Genomic DNA, 23260 nt, shown 5'->3' on the forward strand with positions numbered 1-23260 from the left:
TCAGACATGGCCCCTCACCCATCTACCTGCTATTCTAGGTGCTGCAGCGATGTCCTGACCCCACAACAGCCTCAGGTCTGGGGTGTATAAACAGGGAGCTCTGTAATCGGAGGATTCTTGGGATCTGGGGCGATGTCTGGAGGAGTTAACGGAGGTGGTGGAGGTGGGGCGTTCTGGCGTAGTTTAGTGTCAGACCTGGGGTAGGTAAGTAGGGGGCTCTGTAAATGGAGGATTCTTGGGGTCCGAAGCGGTTTCAGTACACTCGAAGGTTCTGGGTTGGGGCCTGTAAATAGGGTTAGTTTGGTCTGGGGTCTCTATCCCTATATACCAAGCCCCATGTGTATTTAGTCTTGCATGAAGCCTATGGAAACAACTAGAGGCGCAAGACAATGTACAAGACTGCGAAACAAGTGCACAAGGGCCAAGATGGCTCCTAATAAATGTGGCAGCAGAAAAGTAAATGTGCACCCCGTATGAGCGGCCGTACATGTGGCGCTCGCTCTCTGCTGACCGGCGTTCTGCAGAAGCTCTCACCTGACATCACCTCTTGCTGTATCTGATGATGTCATGCTGCACAGGATCTATAGTCACCCATACAATGATGTATGTAATGCAGATACACCGCACCTGTATACGGGTATATAGGAAGACACTGTCCTCTTACGTGGCCCTTGTGCCCAACATACTTTGGAGCCCAGATACCTTAATAACATTATTCCCACCATAAGCCTGACATACACCACAGTTACAAGGACTTCAGGGAGATGTAAGGACGCCGAAATCTTCTTACTGAGCCACAAGGAATAAGACAAATGACAAGAGGCTGCACCGAGATCAATCCAAACTGCAGAAACCTTTCATCTTCATAATGGAAGGAAAAACCTCCTGGATGCAATAAGATGTAATATAATGTATAGTGAGGGGGTGGAGAGCGCCATCTGCAGGACAGTCTGTGTATGACAGGCCAGACAACTGCAGGTAAGAGACACAAAGAGGAGGAACCGCAACACCTATATAATAATAATAACCTGTAATGTATAGGAAACATACAGATATGCATACCTCCCAACCGTCCCGATTTCTGCGGGACATTCACGATTTCAGGGACATGTCCCGCGGTCCCGGTTGGAGGGAGGTATGTCCCGATTTCAACTCAGATCTGCGTCCAGAGGACGCAGATCTGAGTTGAACACATATGCGGCTGAAGTGAGGAGCTGACACAGGTCAGCTCCTCGCTTCGCCGCTGCCGCCGGCTACTGGCTTGTAGACGTGATGTGACGTCATCGTCAGCATGACATTGGGGGCAGAGATGTGGGGACATGAATCTGGGGGCAGAGATGGAGGGGACATGAATCTGGGGGCAGAGATGGAGGGGAAATGAATCTGGGGGCAGAGATGGAGGGACATGAATCTGGGGGCAGAGATGGGGGGACATGAAACTGGGGGCAGAGATGGGGGACATGAATCTGGGGGCAGAGATGGAGAGGACATAAATCTGGGGGCAGAGATGGAGGGGAAATGAATCTGGGGGCAGAGATGGAGGGGACATGAATCTGGGGGCAGAGTTTGGGGGACATGAATCTGGGGGCAGAGATGGAGAGGACATGAATCTGGGGGCAGAGATGGAGGGGACATGAATCTGGGGGCAGAGATGGAGAGGACATGAATCTGGGGGCAAAGATGGAGGGGACATGAATCTGGGGGCAGAGATGGAGGGGACATGAATCTGGGGGCAAAGATGGAGGGGACATGAATCTGGGGGCAGAGATGGAGGGGAAATGAATCTGGAGGCAGAGATGGAGGGGAAATGAATCTGGGGGCAGAGATGGAGGTGGCATGAATCTGGGGGCAGAGATGGAGGGGACATGAATCTGGGGGCAGAGTTGGGGGGACATGAATCTGGGGGCAGAGATGGAGAGGACATGAATCTGGGGGCAGAGATGGAGGGGACATGAATCTGGGGGCAGAGATGGAGAGGACATGAATCTGGGGGCAAAGATGGAGGGGACATGAATCTGGGGGCAGAGATGGAGGGGACATGAATCTGGGGGCAAAGATGGAGGGGACATGAATCTGGGGGCAGAGATGGAGGGGAAATGAATCTGGAGGCAGAGATGGAGGGGAAATGAATCTGGGGGCAGAGATGGAGGGGGCATGAATCTGGGGGCAGAGATGGAGGGGACATGAATCTGGGGGCAGAGTTGGGGGGACATGAATCTGCGGGCAGAGATGGAGAGGACATGAATCTGGGGGCAGAGATGGAGGGGACATGAATCTGGGGGCAGAGATGGAGGGGACATGAATCTGGGGGGCAGAGATGTGGGGACATGAATCTGGGGGCAGAGATGGAGGGGACATGAATCTGGGGGGCAGAGATGTGGGGACATGAATCTGGGGGCAGAGATGGGGGACAAGAATCTGGGGGCAGAGATGGAGGGGAAATGAATCTGGGGGCAGAGATGGAGGGGACATGAATCTGGGGGCAGAGATGGAGAGGACATGAATCTGGGGGCAAAGATGGAGGGGACATAAATCTGGGGGCAGAGATGGAGGGGACATGAATCTGGGGGCAAAGATGGAGGAGACATGAATCTGGGGGCAGAGATGGAGGGGAAATGAATCTGGAGGCAGAGATGGAGGGGACATGAATCTGGGGGCAGAGATGGAGGGGACATGAATCTGGAGGCAGAGATGGAGGGGACATGAATCTGGGGGCAGAGTTGGGGGGACATGAATCTGGGTGCAGAGATGGAGGGGACATGAATCTGGGGGCAGAGATGTGGGGACATAAATCTGGGAGCAGAGATGGGGGGACATGAATCTGGGGGCAGAGATGGAGAGGACATGAATCTGGGGGCAGAGATGGAGGGGACATGAATCTGGGGGCAGAGATGGAGGGGACATGAATCTGGGGGCAGAGATGGAGGGGACATGAATCTGGGGGCAGAGATGGAGGGGACATGAATCTGGGGGCAGAGATGGAGGGGACATGAATCTGGGGGCAGAGATGGGGGGACATGAATCTGGGGGAAGAGATGGGGGGACATGAATCTGGGGGCAGAGATGGAGAGGACATGAATCTGGGGGCAGAGATGGAGGGGACATGAATCTGGGGGCAGAGATGGAGGGGACATGAATCTGGGGGCAGAGATGTGGGGACATGAATCTGGGGGCAGAGATGGGGGGACATGAATCTGGGGGCAGAGATGGAGAGGACATGAATCTGGGGGCAGAGATGGAGGGACATGAATATGGGGGCAGAGATGGAGAGGACATGAATCTGGGGGCAGAGATGGAGGGGACATGAATCTGGGGGCAGAGATGGAGGGGACATGAATCTGGGGGCAGAGATGTGGGGACATGAATCTGGGGGCAGAGATGGGGGGACATGAATCTGGGGGCAGAGATGGAGAGGACATGAATCTGGGGGCAGAGATGGGGGGACATGAAACTGGGGGCAGATGAAGGGTGTATATGAAACTGGGGGAGAGATAGAGGGGGGACATATAATTTACAGGTGACTGTAGGAGGATTATACTGTGTGCGGGCACATGAAAAATTACCGAGTGGGTGGGGTCAACACACAAGTGGGCAGGGCTAAATTTGCCGCGCATTTTCTCCCTCTTTCGGTTCTTCAACAGTTGGGAGGTATGAGATATATACACACAGTGATGTCACAGTACAGAGATAATACACACAGTGATGTCACAGTACAGAGATAATACACACAGTGATGTCACAGTACAGGATAATACACACAGTGATGTCACAGTACAGAGATAATACACACAGTGATGTCACAGTACAGGGATAATACACACAGTGACGTCACAGTACAGGGATAATACACACAGTGACGTCACAGTACAGGATAATACACACAGTGATGTCACAGTACAGAGATAATACACACAGTGATGTCACAGTACAGGATAATACACACAGTGATGTCACAGTACAGAGATAATACACACAGTGATGTCACAGTACAGAGATAATACACACAGTGATGTCACAGTACAGAGATAATACACACAGTGATGTCACAGTACAGGATAATATACACAGTGATGTCACAGTACAGGATAATACACACAGTGATGTCACAGTACAGGATAATACACACAGTGATGTCACAGTACAGGGATAATACACACAGTGATGTCACAGTACAGAGATAATACACACAGTGATGTCACAGTACAGAGATAATACACACAGTGACGTCACAGTACAGGATAATACACACAGTGATGTCACAGTACAGAGATAATACACACAGTGATGTCACAGTACAGAGATAATACACACAGTGACGTCACAGTACAGGGTAATACACACAGTGATGTCACAGTACAGAGATAATACACACAGTGATGTCACAGTACAGGATAATACACACAGTGATATCACAGTACAGGATAATACACACAGTGACGTCACAGTACAGAGATAATACACACAGTGATGTCACAGTACAGGATAATACACACAGTGATGTCACAGTACAGAGATAATACACACAGTGATGTCACAGTACAGGATAATACACACAGTGATGTCACAGTACAGAGATAATACACACAGTGATGTCACAGTACAGGATAATACACACAGTGATGTCACAGTACAGAGATAATACACACAGTAATGTTACAGTACAGGGATAATACACACAGTGATGTCACAGTACAGGGATAATACACACAGTGATGTCACAGTACAGAGATAATACACACAGTGATGTCACAGTACAGGATAATACACACAGTGATGTCACAGTACAGGGATAATACACACAGTGATGTCACAGTACAGGATAATACACACAGTGATGTCACAGTACAGGGATAATACACACAGTGACGTCACAGTACAGGGTAATACAGTTATTGCCTTATGCTGGGAGTTGTAGTTGCTCTGTGTCCCGGTTTGGATTCCGCGTTCTTGGCGTTGGTCGTTGTTATGGGAACAGTCCCGTCAGTCCGCCGTGTTGGGGGCGGATATCAGTGAGGAGCGATGTGACAGGGGGGTGTGGTCACTTGTGTCACGTGGTGTGGCTGACTCCCGGCATGCACCGCTGGTAAACAGGAATGGCGGATGATGAAGGGGAGGACGATCACGGTGTAAATAACATGGGCAACCAACTGCAGCTTATTCCCGGTAATGTATAATAGAACAGGCGGGGGCACAGGGGCTCTGTCAGGTAGCTCAGATCCGGCCTGCCCGTTCACCTCCTCCATAGATGGCACAGTCCTGGCAGCCAATCAGAACACTGCTTTCGTTTTGAAAGCTTAGTACTAAAATCTTACCTGCGATCTGATTGGCTGTGATGCTTTCATTTTCTGTTTACAAGAACTTAGTACATTTGTTCCCATCATGCATTGTAAGATCTTCTAAATGTATAGATGTTTTCTGCAGATACAGACTACTGTACACCACCCTGTATACAGACTACTACCTGTACACCCCCTATATACAGACTACTACCTGTACAGCCCCCTATATACAGACTACTACCTGTACACCCCTATATACAGACTACTACCTGTACAGCCCCCTATATACAGACTACTACCTGTACACCCCCTATATACAGACTACTACCTGTACAGCCCCCTATATACAGACTACTACCTGTACACCCCTATATACAGACTACTACCTGTACAGCCCCCTATATACAGACTACTACCTGTACACCCCCTATATACAGACTACTACCTGTACACCCCCCTATATACAGACTACTACCTGTACACCCCCCTATATACAGACTACTACCTGTACAGCCCCCCTATATACAGACTACTACCTGTACAGCCCTCCTATATACAGACTACTATCTGTACAGCCCCCCTATATACAGACTACTACCTGTACAGCCCTCCTATATACAGACTACTATCTGTACAGCCCCCCTATATACAGACTACTACCTGTACACCCCCCTATATACAGACTACTACCTGTACACCCCCCTATATACAGACTACTACCTGTACACCCCCCTATATACAGACTACTACCTGTACAGCCCCCTATATACAGACTACTACCTGTACACCCCCCTATATACAGACTACTACCTGTACAGCCCCCTATATACAGACTACTACCTGTACAGCCCCCCTATATACAGACTACTACCTGTACAGCCCCCCTATATACAGACTACTACCTGTACACCCCCCTATATACAGACTACTACCTGTACACCCCCTATATACAGACTACTACCTGTACACCCCCCTATATACAGACTACTACCTGTACAGCCCCCTATATACAGACTACTACCTGTACAGCCCCCCTATATACAGACTACTACCTGTACAGCCCCCCTATATACAGACTATTACCTGTACAACCCCCTATATACAGACTACTACCTGTACACCCCCTATATACATACTACTACCTGTACACCCCCCCTATATACAGACTACTACCTGTACAGCCCCCTATATACAGACTACTACCTGTACAGCCCCCCTATATACAGACTACTACCTGTACAGCCCTCCTATATACAGACTACTACCTGTACACCCCCCTATATACAGACTACTACCTGTACAGACCCCCTATATACAGACTACTACCTGTACAGCCCTCCTATATACAGACTACTACCTGTACACCCCCCTATATACAGACTACTACCTGTACAGCCCCCTATATACAGACTACTATCTGTACAGCCCCCCTATATACAGACTACTACCTGTACAGCCCCCCTATATACAGACTATTACCTGTACAGCCCCCCTATATACAGACTACTACCTGTACAGACCCCCTATATACAGACTACTACCTGTACACCCCCCTATATACAGACTACTACCTGTACAGCCCCCCTATATACAGACTACTACCTGTACACCCCCCTATATACAGACTATTACCTGTACAGCCCCCCTATATACAGACTACTACCTGTACAGCCCCCCTATATACAGACTACTACCTGTACACCCCCTATATACAGACTACTATCTGTACAGCCCCCCTATATACAGACTACTACCTGTACAGCCCCCCTATATACAGACTACTACCTGTACAGCCCCCCTATATACAGACTATTACCTGTACAGCCCCCCTATATACAGACTACTACCTGTACAGCCCCCCTATATACAGACTACTACCTGTACACCCCCTATATACAGACTACTATCTGTACAGCCCCCCTATATACAGACTACTACCTGTACAGCCCCCCTATATACAGACTATTACCTGTACAGCCCCCCTATATACAGACTACTACCTGTACAGACCCCCTATATACAGACTACTACCTGTACACCCCCCCCTATATACAGACTACTACCTGTACACCCCCCTATATACAGACTACTACCTGTACAGCTCCCCTATATACAGACTACTACCTGTACAGCCCCCCTATATACAGACTATTACCTGTACAGCCCCCCTATATACAGACTAATACCTGTACAGCCCCCTATATACAGACTACTACCTGTACACCCCCTATATACAGACTACTACCTGTACAGCCCCCCCTATATACAGACTACTACCTGTACAGCCCCCCTATATACAGACTACTACCTGTACACCCCCTATATACAGACTACTACCTGTACAGCCCCCCCCTATATACAGACTACTACCTGTACAGCCCCCCCTATATACAGACTACTACCTGTACAGCCCCCCTATATACACACTACTACCTGTACAGCCCCCCTATATACAGACTACTACCTTTACAGCCCCCCTATATACAGACTACTACCTGTACAGCCCCCCTATATACAGACTACTACCTGTACACCCCCCTATATACAGACTACTACCTGTACACCCCCCTATATACAGACTACTACCTGTACAGACCCCTATATACAGACTACTACCTGTACAGCCCCCCTATATACAGACTACTACCTGTACAGCCCTCCTATATACAGACTACTACCTGTACACCCCCCTATATACAGACTACTACCTGTACAGCCCCCTATATACAGACTACTATCTGTACAGCCCCCCTATATACAGACTACTACCTGTACAGCCCCCCTATATACAGACTATTACCTGTACAGCCCCCCTGTATACAGACTACTACCTGTATAGCCCCCCTATATACAGACTACTACCTGTACACCCCCCCTATATACAGATTACTACCTGTACAGCCCCCTATATACAGACTACTACCTGTACACCCCCCTATATACAGACTACTACCTGTACACCCCCCTATATACAGACTATTACCTGTACAGCCCCCCTATATACAGACTACTACCTGTACAGCCCCCCCTATATACAGACTACTACCTGTACAGCCCCCCCTATATACAGACTACTACCTGTATAGCCCCCCTATATACAGACTACTACCTGTACACCCCCCCTATATACAGACTACTACCTGTACAGCCCCCCCTATATACAGACTACTACCTGTACAGCCCCCCTATATACAGACTACTACCTGTACAGCCCTCCTATATACAGACTACTATCTGTACAGACCCCTATATACAGACTACTACCTGTACAGCCCCCCTATATACAGACTACTACCTGTACAGCCCTCCTTTATACAGACTACTACCTGTACACCCCCCTATATACAGACTACTACCTGTACAGCCCCCCTATATACAGACTATTACCTGTACAGCCCCCCTATATACAGACTACTACCTGTACAGCCCCCCTATATACAGACTATTACCTGTACAGCCCCCCTATATACAGACTACTACCTGTACAGCCCCCCTATATACAGACTACTACCTGTACAGCCCCTTATATACAGACTACTACCTGTACAGCCCCCTATATACAGACTACTACCTGTACACCCCCCTAGATACAGACTACTACCTGTACAGCCCCCCTATATACAGACTACTACCTGTACAGCCCCCTATATACAGACTACTACCTGTACAGCCCCCCTATATACAGACTACTACCTGTACAGCACCCTATATACAGACTACTACCTGTACAGCCCCCCTATATACAGACTACTACCTGTACACCCCCCTATATACAGACTACTACCTGTACAGCCCCCCTATATACAGACTACTACCTGTACAGCCCCCCTATATACAGACTACTACCTGTACACCCCCCCTATATACAGACTACTACCTGTACAGCCCCCCTATATACAGACTACCTGTACAGCCCCCCTATATACAGACTATTACCTGTACAGCCCCCCTATATACAGACTACTACCTGTACAGCCCCCCTATATACAGACTACTACCTGTACACCCCCTATATACAGACTACTACCTGTACAGCCCCCCCTATATACAGACTACTACCTGTACAGCCCCCCTATATACAGACTACTACCTGTACACCCCCTATATACAGACTACTACCTGTACAGCCCCCCCTATATACAGACTACTACCTGTACAGCCCCCCTATATACAGACTACTACCTGTACAGCCCCCCTATATACACACTACTACCTGTACAGCCCCCCTATATACAGACTACTACCTGTACAGACCCCTATATACAGACTACTACCTGTACAGCCCCCCTATATACAGACTACTACCTGTACAGCCCTCCTATATACAGACTACTACCTGTACACCCCCCTATATACAGACTACTACCTGTACAGCCCCCTATATACAGACTACTATCTGTACAGCCCCCCTATATACAGACTACTACCTGTACAGCCCCCCTATATACAGACTATTACCTGTACAGCCCCCCTGTATACAGACTACTACCTGTATAGCCCCCCTATATACAGACTACTACCTGTACACCCCCCCTATATACAGATTACTACCTGTACAGCCCCCTATATACAGACTACTACCTGTACACCCCCCTATATACAGACTACTACCTGTACACCCCCCTATATACAGACTATTACCTGTACAGCCCCCCTATATACAGACTACTACCTGTACAGCCCCCCCTATATACAGACTACTACCTGTACAGCCCCCCTATATACAGACTACTACCTGTATAGCCCCCCTATATACAGACTACTACCTGTACACCCCCCCTATATACAGACTACTACCTGTACAGCCCCCCCTATATACAGACTACTACCTGTACAGCCCCCCTATATACAGACTACTACCTGTACAGCCCTCCTATATACAGACTACTATCTGTACAGACCCCTATATACAGACTACTACCTGTACAGCCCCCCTATATACAGACTACTACCTGTACAGCCCTCCTTTATACAGACTACTACCTGTACACCCCCCCTATATACAGACTACTACCTGTACAGCCCCCCTATATACAGACTATTACCTGTACAGCCCCCCTATATACAGACTACTACCTGTACAGCCCCCCTATATACAGACTATTACCTGTACAGCCCCCCTATATACAGACTACTACCTGTACAGCCCCCCTATATACAGACTACTACCTGTACACCCCCCCTATATACAGACTACTACCTGTACAGCCCCTTATATACAGACTACTACCTGTACAGCCCCCTATATACAGACTACTACCTGTACACCCCCCTAGATACAGACTACTACCTGTACACCCCCCTATATACAGACTACTACCTGTACACCCCTATATACAGACTACTACCTGTACAGCCCCCCTATATACAGACTACTACCTGTACAGCCCCCCTATATAAAGACTACTACCTGTACACCCCCCTATATACAGACTACTACCTGTACAGCCCCCTATATACAGACTACTACCTGTACACCCCCCTATATACAGACTACTACCTGTACAGCCCCCTATATACAGACTACTACCTGTACACCCCCTATATACAGACTACTACCTGTACAGCCCCTTCTATATACAGACTACTACCTGTACAGCCCCCCCTATATACAGACTACTACCTGTACAGCCCCCCTATATACAGACTACTACCTGTACACCCCCTATATACAGACTACTACCTGTACAGCCCCCCTATATACAGACTACTACCTGTACAGCCCCCTATATACAGACTACTACCTGTACAGCACCCCTATATACAGACTACTACCTGTACAGCCCCCCTATATACAGACTACTACCTGTATAGCCCCCCTATATACAGACTACTACCTGTACAGCACCCTATATACAGACTACTACCTGTACAGCCCCCCTATATACAGACTACTACCTGTACACCCCCCTATATACAGACTACTACCTGTACAGCCCCCCTATATACAGACTACTACCTGTACAGCCCCCCTATATACAGACTACTACCTGTACAGCCCCCCTATATACAGACTACTACCTGTACAGCCCCCGTATATACAGACTACTACCTGTACAGCCCCCCTATATACAGACTACTACCTGTACAGCCCCCCTATATACAGACTACTACCTGTACAGCCCCCCTATATACAGACTACTACCTGTACAGCCCCCCTATATACAGACTACTACCTGTACACCCCCCTATATACAGACTACTACCTGCACACCCCCCCTATATACAGACTGCTATCTGTACAGACCCCTATATACAGACTACTACCTGTACAGCCCCCGTATATACAGACTACTACCTGTACACCCCCCTATATACAGACTACTACCTACTATACAGACTCCTCCCCCCCCCCCATATTCAGAGCAGTTGTCACATGTGTTGTCCTCATACAGTTTGGGTGGCCGTGCTTAGACTTGTGTAGTCCTCTGGGCTAGTGAGGGAGCAGGATTTGCTCCGGACTCCCCCATTCTGCTCTGGACTCCCCCATTCCGCTCCGGACTCCCCCATTCCGCTCCGGACTCCCCCATTCCGCTCCGGACTCCCCCATTCCGCTCCGGACTCCCCCATTCCGCTCCGGACTCCCCCATTCCGCTCCGGACTCCCCCATTCCGCTCCGGACTCCCCCATTCCGCTCCGGACTCCCCCATTCCGCTCCGGACTCCCCCATTCCGCTCCGGACTCCCCCATTCCGCTCCGGACTCCCCCATTCCGCTCCGGACTCCCCCATTCCGCTCCGGACTCCCCCATTCCGCTCTGGACTCTCCCATTCCGCTCCGGACCGGACTCCCCCATTCTGCTCCGGACTCCCCCATTCTGCTCCGGACTCTCCCATTCTGCTCCGGACTCCCCCATTCTGCTCCGGACTCCCCCATTCTGCTCCGGACTCCCCCATTCTGCTCCGGACTCCCCCATTCTGCTCCGGACTCCCCCATTCTGCTCCGGACTCCCCCCATTCTGCTCCGGACTCCCCCATTCTGCTCCGGACTCCCCCATTCTGCTCCGGACTCTCGCATTCTGCTCCGGACTCCCCATTCTGCTCCGGACTCCCCCATTCTGCTCCGGACTCCCCCATTCTGCTCCGGACTCCCCCATTCTGCTCCGGACTCCCCCATTCTGCTCCGGACTCCCCCATTCTGCTCCGGACTCCCCCATTCTGCTCCGGACTCCCCCATTCTGCTCCGGACTCCCCCATTCTGCTCCGGACTCCCCCATTCTGCTCCGGACTCCCCCATTCTGCTCCGGACTCCCCCATTCTGCTCCGGACTCCCCCATTCTGCTCCGGACTCCCCCATTCTGCTCCGGACTCCCCCATTCTGCTCCGGACTCCCCCATTCTGCTCCGGACTCCCCCATTCTGCTCCGGACTCCCCCATTCTGCTCCGGACTCCCCCATTCTGCTCCGGACTCCCCCATTCTGCTCCGGACTCCCCCATTCTGCTCCGGACTCCCCCATTCTGCTCCGGACTCCCCCATTCTGCTCCGGACTCCCCCATTCTGCTCCGGACTCCCCCATTCTGCTCCGGACTCCCCCATTCTGCTCCGGACTCCCCCATTCTGCTCCGGACTCCCCCATTCTGCTCCGGACTCCCCCATTCTGCTCCGGACTCTCTTATTCTGCTCCGGACTCCCCCATTCCGCTCCGGACTCCCCCATTCCGCTCCGGACTCCCCCATTCCGCTCTGGACTCTCCCATTCCGCTCCGGACCGGACTCCCCCATTCTGCTCCGGACTCCCCCATTCTGCTCCGGACTCTCGCATTCTGCTCCGGACTCCCCCATTCTGCTCCGGACTCCCCCATTCTGCTCCGGACTCCCCCATTCTGCTCCGGACTCCCCCATTCTGCTCCGGACTCTCCCATTCTGCTCCGGACTCCCCCATTCTGCTCCGGACTCCCCCATTCTGCTCCGGACTCCCCCATTCTGCTCCGGACTCCCCCATTCTGCTCCGGACTCCCCCATTCTGCTCCGGACTCCCCCATTCTGCTCCGGACTCCCCCCATTCTGCTCCGGACTCCCCCATTCTGCTCCGGACTCCCCCATTCTGCTCCGGACTCCCCCATTCTGCTCCGGACTCCCCCATTCTGCTCCGGACTCCCCCATTCTGCTCCGGACTCTCCCATTCTGCTCCGGACTCTCCCATTCTGCTCCGGACTCTCCCATTCTGCTCCGGACTCTCCCATTCTGCTCCGGACTCCCCCATTCTGCTCCGGACTCCCCCATTCTGCTCCGGACTCCCCCATTCTGCTCCGGACTCTCCCATTCTGCTCCGGACTCCCCCATTCTGCTCCGGACTCTCCCATTCTGCTCCGGACTCTCCCATTCTGCTCCGGACTCTCCCATTCTGCTCCGGACTCTCCCATTCTGCTCCGGACTCCCCCATTCTGCTCCGGACTCCCCCATTCCGCTCCGGACTCCCCCATTCCGCTCCGGACTCTCCCATTCCGCTCCGGACCGGACTCCCCCATTCCGCTCCGGACTCTCCCATTCCGCTCCGGACTCTCCCATTCCGCTCCGGACTCTCCCATTCCGCTCCGGACTCCCCCATTCCGCTCCGGACTCCCCCATTCCGCTCCGGACTCCCCCATTCCGCTCCGGACTCCCCCATTCTGCTCCGGACTCCCCCATTCTGCTCCGGACTCTCCCATTCTGCTCCGGACTCTCCCATTCTGCTCCGGACTCTCCCATTCTGGCTGCATCTTTTTTTTTTTAATCCAGATTATCAGAACTGCAGAGAATCGTGATTCCCATCTGCCCCGTAGACAGGCCGGCCCTCCCAATATCCAGAAGGGCTCCCCTTTTTCTGAGAATAGTATTACTATTACTATTTGTATGGCAATGATGAGAGGAGTTTTCTGCGGACTCAGTAGCTTCTGTATGAGCCATAATGATCCTGGGACGCGATACTGGCGGCCATCTTTGTTGCTGGAAAGTCTCATTGATGCAGAGTCGCAGGTTCATTTCGTTGTCGTCAGCCGATCCCACAAATCTTCGATCCGTCCGCATTTCTATAATTCTGATAAAAATATAATGGCGAGTTCTGTAGAAATTAGCGCAATGTTTAACACGTCTCCTCCTGACAGAGAGCGAGGAAGATGACGACATGGAGATGGAAGATCCCGATGGAGGGGACCAGGAGGCTCCAAATATCATCAATTTTGACACCAGTTTACCGACATCTCATGCTGTGAGTAACGCGGGGTTAAAGGGGATTTGTTGTTACCCTCTCCAGAAGCCCCATAGAAGTGAATGGAGCGAAGGTGACACAAGCGCGCCGGGGCCTCGTTACCGTGGAGGATTCGGCAGAGCGTTCTATCCCATCCACAAGTGTCTCCCCTTCACTTAAAGGGGTGGATGACATTAAAGCTGCAACTTTCTAACATCTCTGCTTGCTGTCGATAAAATGAAACCTTCCCATTAGCAAAAAGTGGCTCAACGCCTGACCCTGGCCCCGTACTTCTGACAGCTGAGATTTTGTTACAATTGCACATAGACTAGACTGTCTTCTGTCTTCTACATTGTTACATTGTATCAGTCTGGAGCTCGGGCTCTTTACCCCACTGAAGATGCAATTGTACAATAGTTTGAGGATTTCCGGAGAGGTGTCGCTGATCGAGGGGTTCACTTTGGAGTCAGATTTTTGTATTGTAGGGGCACCCTGGCGGGCTCTAGTGTATGACCAGTCTGGCGGGCTCTAGTGTATGGCTGGTCTGGTGGGCTCTAGTGTATGGCTGGTCTGGCGGTCTCTAGTGTATGGCCGGTCTGGCGGTCTCTAGTGTATGGTCAGTCTGGCGGTCTCTAGTGTATGGTCAGTCTGGCGGTCTCTAGTGTATGGCCGGTCTGGCGGTCTCTAGTGTATGGCTGGTCTGGCGGTCTCTAGTGTATGGTCAGTCTGGCGGTCTCTAGTGTATGGCCAGTCTGGCGGTCTCTAGTGTATGGCCAGTCTGGCGGTCTCTAGTGTATGACCAGTCTGGCGGTCTCTAGTGTATGGCCGGTCTGGCGGTCTCTAGTGTATGGCCGGTCTGGCGGTCTCTAGTGTATGGCCGGTCTGGCGGTCTCTAGTGTATGGCTGGTCTGGCGGTCTCTAGTGTATGGCCGGTCTGGCGGTCTCTAGTGTATGGTCAGTCTGGCGGTCTCTAGTGTATGGTCAGTCTGGCGGTCTCTAGTGTATGGCCGGTCTGGCGGTCTCTAGTGTATGGCCGGTCTGGCGGTCTCTAGTGTATGGTCAGTCTGGCGGTCTCTAGTGTATGGCCAGTCTGGCGGTCTCTAGTGTATGGCCAGTCTGGCGGTCTCTAGTGTATGACCAGTCTGGCGGTCTCTAGTGTATGGCCGATCTGGCGGTCTCTAGTGTATGGCCGGTCTGGCGGGCTCTAGTGTATGGCCGGTCTGGCGGTCTCTAGTGTATGGCCAGTCTGGCGGGCTCTAGTGTATGGTCAGTCTGGTGGTCTCTAGTGTATGGCCAGTCTGGCGGTCTCTAGTGTATGGCCAGTCTGGCGGTCTCTAGTGTATGGTCAGTCTGGCGGTCTCTAGTGTATGGCTGGTCTGGTGGTCTCTAGTGTATGGCCGGTCTGGCGGTCTCTAGTGTATGGCCGGTCTGGCGGGCTCTAGTGTATGGCCAGTCTGGTGGTCTCTAGTGTATGGCCGGTCTGGTGGTCTCTAGTGTATGGCCAGTCTGGTGGTCTCTAGTGTATGGCCGGTCTGGCGGTCTCTAGTGTATGGCCAGTCTGGCGGTCTCTAGTGTATGGCCAGTCTGGCGGTCTCTAGTGTATGGCCACCCTGGCGGGCTCTAGTGTATGGGCATTGTGGCCAGACTGGCGTGTATCCAGACCTGCTCACCCTTGTGCCATGTGCTCCATTTGCAGTATCTGGGCGTTGACATGGAGGAGTTTCACGGTCGGACACTCCATGATGATGACAGCTGTCAGCTGATCCCAGTGTTACCGCACATACAAGTGATGTTAATCCCCGGGCAGACGCTGCCGCTGCACCTCTCCCGACCGCAGGAGGTCAGCATGGTGCGAGGCCTCATCCAAAGGGACAGGACGTTTGCAGTGCTGGCCTACAGGTTTGTAAGGGGTGTATTGTATAGACAGCGCCATTTCTTACAGACTTCAGTATATAGTCTGCAGTGACATCACAATCATTTATACGTGTGTTCTCTATGGCAGTGAAGGTCTGCAGAGAGACGCTCGCTTCGGGACAACGGCAGAGATCTACGCATATCGCGAGGAGCAGGAGTACGGCATCGAGACGGTGAAAGTGAAAGCCATCGGGCGGCAGCGATTCCAAGTGCTGGAAATGAGAACCCAGGCAGATGGGTGAGAGGAGAGATTGGCAAAATACCCCGAGTGCCCGCAGCTCTGCCCAATACTGAGTAATCTCTGCTGGGAGGAGGAGGGGGCATCAATCTGCCTAGTTATGCAGTGACACCTCCCCCGCTCCTAAAGTAGATTTGCCATTCAGGACTCTAGGAAAGTTTGGTGAAGTTATCTGAGTGGATCTTTCTTTCTTCCATGCTTTACACTGCAGCTCTTTTCATTCATATTAGACCTGTACATTCAGACACTGACAATTTGTCCTGCTCGCACAGCTGTTGGGCTTGGTACATTATAGAACACAATGCAACAAACTCTCAGCTGTGTTTTTCTGCCTCTGAATGTTTCGAGCGCAGATACTTTCATGATACACATGTTTCAGCCTTGTGTATGTTGGACTGGACAATCCCTTTAAGTTGTTGGTTAATAAGGTACCTCAGATGTGTAGTAGCGCCCCCTACAGGACAGTGTGGTGCTCACAATGTAACCGCTGCTTCTTTGTATTGCCAGGATCATGCTCGCTCGGGTGCAGATCTTACCAGAGAGGGTCCTGCCGTGTCCAATGACGTCCGTTCAGCTGGATTCTCAGAGTCGCCATCAGGTGGTCCCATGCACTAAAGCACTTAGTAGCCGGAGCCCGCAGAGCACCTGCCAGTGGCTGCACAAGTACCGCAGGGTGAGGACAGACGGGGTGCAAATAAATCCAGAATCAAAGATGAAGGAACTTTGCAATAAGTCCTGATTAAACCTTCCTATACAGACGGATGTGTCTTCATGGTAACAGACTACAGCTAATCCCTGTGTAGTCGGGTTCTCTGCTCTCGTACTGACGTGTCAGCAGAAGCAGAGGACAGATATAAGGAAATCAGACTACACATGGCTGGCTGTTGTCTGTTACTGTGTAAACACGTTGCCTGCCTATTCACCATAGACAACATAACAGCAGATAGTAATGACTTTGCTGACGTTTGGGGCACATTTCGGGGTTGTCCAGCTTTAGATCTGGGGACTCATTTCTTAATATTTTTCCACAGAGAAAGTTCTATGGTGCCAATCTGACGTCCTGGCCGTCGTGGCTCTACGCCTTGTACGACGCTGTGAGTATGGCGGAATGAGCGTCAGCTCTTTGGTTGGTGTTGGCTGCCGGTATATTGGGGAGGGGGGGTTGGAGGTAAGTCTTAGGATCGGCTTCTCCTATGGTGTGAGCCGCCAGGAGCCTCGTGGGCTTTGTAACTACACAACATATGGTGATCTGCATCTGTCTGCAGGATTCTCTCATGGAGAGGGTGAAGCGACAGCTGCACGAGTGGGATGAGAATCTCCGCGACGACTCCCTGCCTGCGAATCCTATAGGTGAGACACGGGGGAGTCGCTTATTTTAGGAGCTTTTATCTCTTCTGAAAAGTTCTGCCACTTCAGGCCCCGTTAGCAGATCTCTGCTCGCTGTCAGTAAATCGCGACGTTCCTGTTTCCATCCAGAGGGTAACGCTGTGTCCTAATACCGCTCACAGTGAAGGTTTGTTCCAGTTGCAGGTCTCTGGGTTTGGCACAGTGTATCGGTGCAGGTAACACAGAGCTGCTTAGGGCAGATACACACAATCAGGATTTACATGTAGAAAATCCACACGTAAAAGCCGCTCGGATAGTCTAGGTTTTGGTTCGGATTTTTGTTCACGTGCATTGGGGGTTTCAAAGCCATTGTTAAAAACTGCTGGACCAAACCATACATTGACACACTGCAGATATTATCATCCTCATCATGTGCAATAATAGAATTATTATGAGGCCTTTAATCTGCAGGTAATCCTGATCTTCTGTGTGCACCCGAACCTAGAGCTTGCATTCAGCTGCGTGAGCAGGACTAGGCCCGGGCAGCTTTGTCGCTTTCATTTGCAAACAGGAACATCTCCATTCACTGACAACCAGCAGATGTTAAAGGGATCAGCCAGTCCTTATGTAGAACTGAATGATCCCTTTAACAACATTTGCACCTTCTATGTCCTCATACTGACTACCAGGCACTGCACGGAGCTCCGACACATCCCATAATGCATTGCTGGCTTGTGCATTGTTGGAAATGTTGCATTTGGTGTGAACATGACATCTACCTAAAGCATGTCCTGTACACCGATCCTACAGGTGGCAGCAGTGAGGGACCCTGCAGCCAGACTTGTGAGTGAGTGCAGCTCTGGATGTGATTGGAGTAGAAGATGATGGTTATTAACCCTTGATGTAGTGTACATAGTGCTGCTCAGTGGCCTTGTCCTTCACCCCTTGTACTGTCTTTGCCCTGCAGTTGTCTCCTGTTCCTCAGCAGGTTCTCACTCTCTGTCTCGCTTGTTTTGTGGTCAGATTTCTCCTACCGGGTTGCGGCCTGCCTGCCCATAGATGACACTCTGCGGATTCAGCTGCTGAAGATCGGAAACGCCATCCAGAGGCTGCGCTGCGAGCTGGACATCATGAGCAAAGTGAGTACCTGCTGAGGCACAAGAACCTCAGGATCACGAATCACGTTACCCCTGTGATGTACGACCTGTAACCCCCGTCCCCCTCCTCTATTGTAGTGCACCTCCCTCTGCTGTAAACACTGTCACGACACTGAGATCACAACCAAGAATGAGATCTTCAGGTGAGGGGGAAAGTCTGCGACCAATTGTGACATGTGAGTGGGATGGAGGGCGGAAAGCAAGATCAGTCTATCTGTCTATGGTGACTGCTCTCCCCTGTGTGTGTATTGACGTCTGTCTCTTCTCTTGCAGTCTCTCTCTCTGTGGCCCTATGGCCGCTTATGTGAATCCTCACGGCTATGTGCACGAGACCCTGACTGTCTACAAAGCCTTAAACCTGAGCCTGGTGGGTCGAGCGTCCATAGAGAACAGCTGGTTCCCCGGGTGAGTGTGATGGGGGGTAATGAGGCAGAACACGTGGCTGCAATAAATCTTTTCGTTTGGCGCATGGTCTGGCAGAGAAATGAGTAGATGACGCCACCTGGTGGATGAAGGCAGGAAGAGCGCTCTGATCATAGCAGACTCCTATATTGTACCCAACACATCAGCAGTGCAAACCTCTCCTATGTCCTGATGGTTTGCTACAATGTATCAGGACTGTTTTTTTTAGGATTATCTACACTGGATACAAATGTAGCGAACCCTCTGCTGTGGTACGTATAACATACCAGGTCAGGATGTGTTTACAAGAATTCACAGACGACAAACAGAGATCTTGAAAACAATAAGAATGTGAACCAGCGTCTAGTTGCTTTTTTATCTCCCTGTTATATCTCTGGCGATGCCGTCACCTTATGATAAGTGGGGTCCCACCTCTGGCCCGATCCTGAGGATGAAGGGGACACACGGCTGCTTTAGTGCTGCTCCCCCATTACTATATTTTTGCACAGGGCTGCCCCATTCAGGAGCGCTGCTGTGGAGGAAGAACCTGGAAGGGGGACATTGCACTAAACCTGCACGGTGTACTCAGGATGGCGTCATAAAGTGACGATACATCTTAGAGATATAAGGAGGGAGTGCCCCTTTAAGGGTGAGTGTTTATTGCTATTAGATAGAGATCACAGAAAACAGAAGTGGAGTGGAGGGTGTGCGGGGCGATATAAAGCAGAAGGAAGCCGATATTTTTATCATCAGGCTTTGCATAATATAGAACGTGAACTGCAAAATACGCCCATCAGCCCTCCATTAAAGAGGACCTCCAGCACCCACAGTGTTAGATACGGCTGGAGAGCTGAATTCAGCGCACTGTCAGCTTCCTAGCGGTATATAATACTGCGGGCGCCAGAGGACATGGGAGGTTAATAATGCCGCTTATCTGGTGACAGTGGGAACTATTAGTCAGCCGGAGAACTGGGTCAGAGCCTGTGCACACAACCGCTGCTGCTGCGGGGAGTTCCCAATATGTAGTGGTGAGAAGTGACCAAAAGTGAGCCAGGGCAGACTGACTGGTGACAGGGACACTGATACCAGGACCTACAGGTATAGGGAAGGAGTACACTAGGGACCACAAGGCTCGGTGAGCGCTGCGGCCTCTTGATCGAATACCAAGCACAGCACAACCCGTCCTATAGTTGCTGTGTTTGGTATTGCAGCTCAGTCCTATTCACTTGAGCCTCTTCAAACAGCTGATCGGCGGCGGTCCCGACTGTCAGACACCCACAGACCACATAGTGATGACCTCTTCTCTTTCAGATACGCTTGGACAATCGCACAGTGCAGAGTATGCGGCAGCCACATGGGGTGGAAATTCACCGCTGTACGGAAGGATTTGTCCCCTCAGAGATTTTGGGGCCTGACCCGTTCAGCTCTGCAGCCACGAATCCCAGTATCAGACGAAGAGGAGGCGAGACAGGACCAGTCGCCGATTCTCTGCCTGTGAAGGGCGTGCACCGCCGCTCGCTACGCTTTGTCTCCTGCCCCCGGGGGTGCTGTAGATTGGGGTGCAGCCCCTGCATGTGACCCCAGTACCTGCAGGGATGGTGCAGCCTCCTGGGGTGTCAGAGCCGCACGTCCACTCCTGTCTGCACCGCGCACTTCTCCTGCTCAGAGACAATGAATATATTGTGATGATTACTGTCGTACGTCACGTGCAGCGTCATATGGCGGTCCGGTCCTGGAGCGCAGCGATTCCTGCCTCTGTCCGCTCCCTGGTCAGTCTTATGTAAATAAATCTTAATCATTAAGGGATATTCGGATACGCGTCGTCCTCCAGGTCCCCACCTGATCTCTGCTTGTTGTCAGTGAATGGAAACTTTCCCTAATACTATTTACAGCAACAGAAGGGCCTGATACAATGTAACAGAAAGGGGGCAGAGGATTGTCCACACTGGATACAACTGTAACAGAACTTCAGCTGTGAGAAGTATTAGACCGGGTTAAGTTTCATTTCACAGACAGCAAGCAGAGATCTCAGTAATAACACTGCTGGATTAATGTAAAACCGGAAATCCTGCGCATCCACGACTGCACCGTAAAGAGCAATCCCGGGTGTATGAACAGTCACCTACCCATTGTTATCCATAGGGGGCGGTATAGCCGACAACCAGAAACCTTATGGAGCACCACAGGGGGTAACACACGGGGAAGCGAATGTGCACTTTGCTCAGTCCTGAGGAACAATCAGATTATTTCATAGAAGCAGCGTCGCAGGTCTGGGCTATTTATCTACATATCTTACCCTCAGGCCGGCGTCACATGGACCCGACCCAGCAGATACGGCGCAGACTGCAGATAAAGCTGTAATCCGGGCAGTGACCTCCAACCTGGGACAAAACTACAAAGTGAGGCGTTGCATGCTGGGAGTTGTAGTTCTGTAACAGCTGTAGAGTCACAGGGTGGAGATCTCTGCCCACGGAGGAAGCTAACCCTCAGTAATGGCCGCCCCACCACAACGCCTCCGCCTCGTGTCCCGTATTTCTCCGTTCAATGAGAAGTGAATATTACGCTGCAAGATCATCCGTGTCTAGAATATAGAAATAAATCTTAAAGGAAACCACATCCTGTGCCGGTCTCTGATTTAAGGGGGCGCTCCACCTCAATGGGCAAGGTGTAGAGATGAGCGAGTACTGTTGGGATCAGCCGATCCAAACAGCACGCTCCATAGAAATGAATGGATGCACCTGGTACTTCCGCTTGGACGTAGCCGGCGCGCTTAACCCCCCGTGTGCCGGCTACGTCCATTCATTTCTATGCGAGCGTGCTGTTCGGATCGGCTGATCAGTACTCGCTCATCTCTAGCAATGTGTGTGCATGAAAGAACCTCTCGCCAGTTACTGTGTCTGTCCTCAGTAACCTGCTGTCCTGACTGTAGCCACTAGGAGCTTAGTGAGGACAGTGAGCGCCCCCTAGAGGTGGCTGCAAGGAGCAACAATGTGTAGGTCTGGCCTACCTTATACCTAGTGGTCACGTCCTGCCCATTATAGGCCCTACAGTAAGGCCCGGCCTACCTTATGCCTAGTGGTCCACGTTCTGCCCATTAGAGGCCCTACAGTAAGGCCCGGCCTACCTTATGCCTAGTGGTCCACGTTCTGCCCATTAGAGGCCCTACAGTACGGCCCGGCCTACCTTATACCTAGTGGTCCATGTCCTGCCCATTAGAGGCCCGGCCTACCTTATGCCTAGTGGTCCATTAGTACCCATTAGAGGCCCTACAGTAAGGCCCGGCCTACCTTATACCTAGTGGTCCATGTCCTGCCCATTAGAGGCCCGGCCTACCTTATGCCTAGTGGTCCATTAGTACCCATTAGAGGCCCTACAGTAAGGCCCGGCCTACCTTATGCCTAGTGGTCCACGTTCTGCCCATTAGAGGCCCTACAGTAAGGCCCGGCCTACCTTATACCTAGTGGTCCATGTCCTGCCCATTAGAGGCCCGGCCTACCTTATGCCTAGTGGTCCATTAGTACCCATTAGAGGCCCTACAGTAAGGCCCGGCCTACCTTATGCCTAGTGGTCCACGTTCTGCCCATTAGAGGCCCTACAGTACGGCCCGGCCTACCTTATACCTAGTGGTCCATGTCCTGCCCATTAGAGGCCCGGCCTACCTTATGCCTAGTGGTCCATTAGTACCCATTAGAGGCCCTACAGTAAGGCCCGGCCTACCTTATACCTAGTGGTCACGTCCTGCCCATTAGAGGCCCTACAGTGAGGCCCGGCCTACCTTAT

The 23260-nt window shown here is 51.4% G+C and overlaps 2 protein-coding genes across 2 annotated transcripts in view; one reads left to right on the top strand and one right to left on the bottom strand.

Annotated features, from left to right (window-relative positions):
• The window catches only part of LRRN1 (leucine rich repeat neuronal 1), a 317960-nt gene that overhangs the window by 56570 nt on the left and 238130 nt on the right, over positions 1-23260 (bottom strand). The window lies entirely within an intron of this gene.
• CRBN (cereblon) lies at positions 5058-22091 on the top strand. Its single transcript, XM_075286302.1, has 11 exons — positions 5058-5163; positions 14361-14464; positions 16140-16342; positions 16446-16595; positions 17103-17268; positions 17627-17689; positions 17861-17945; positions 18945-19060; positions 19157-19221; positions 19352-19483; positions 20792-22091. Exons 1-11 carry the CDS (start codon positions 5094-5096, stop codon positions 20976-20978), a joined length of 1341 nt encoding a protein of 446 aa, XP_075142403.1. The 5' UTR covers positions 5058-5093; the 3' UTR covers positions 20979-22091.

This window comes from Leptodactylus fuscus, chromosome 9, assembly GCF_031893055.1.
Source record: "Leptodactylus fuscus isolate aLepFus1 chromosome 9, aLepFus1.hap2, whole genome shotgun sequence".
NCBI lineage: Eukaryota > Metazoa > Chordata > Amphibia > Anura > Leptodactylidae > Leptodactylus > Leptodactylus fuscus.

Coding starts and splice junctions, on each gene's coding strand:
- CRBN (XM_075286302.1), top strand. CDS start 5,094: ATGGCGGATGATGAAGGGGAGGACGATCACGGTGTAAATAACATGGGC. Junction 17,690..17,860: donor TCTACGCCTTGTACGACGCT/GTGAGTATGGCG, acceptor ATCTGTCTGCAG/GATTCTCTCATGGAGAGGGT. Junction 19,061..19,156: donor AGCTGGACATCATGAGCAAA/GTGAGTACCTGC, acceptor CCTCTATTGTAG/TGCACCTCCCTCTGCTGTAA.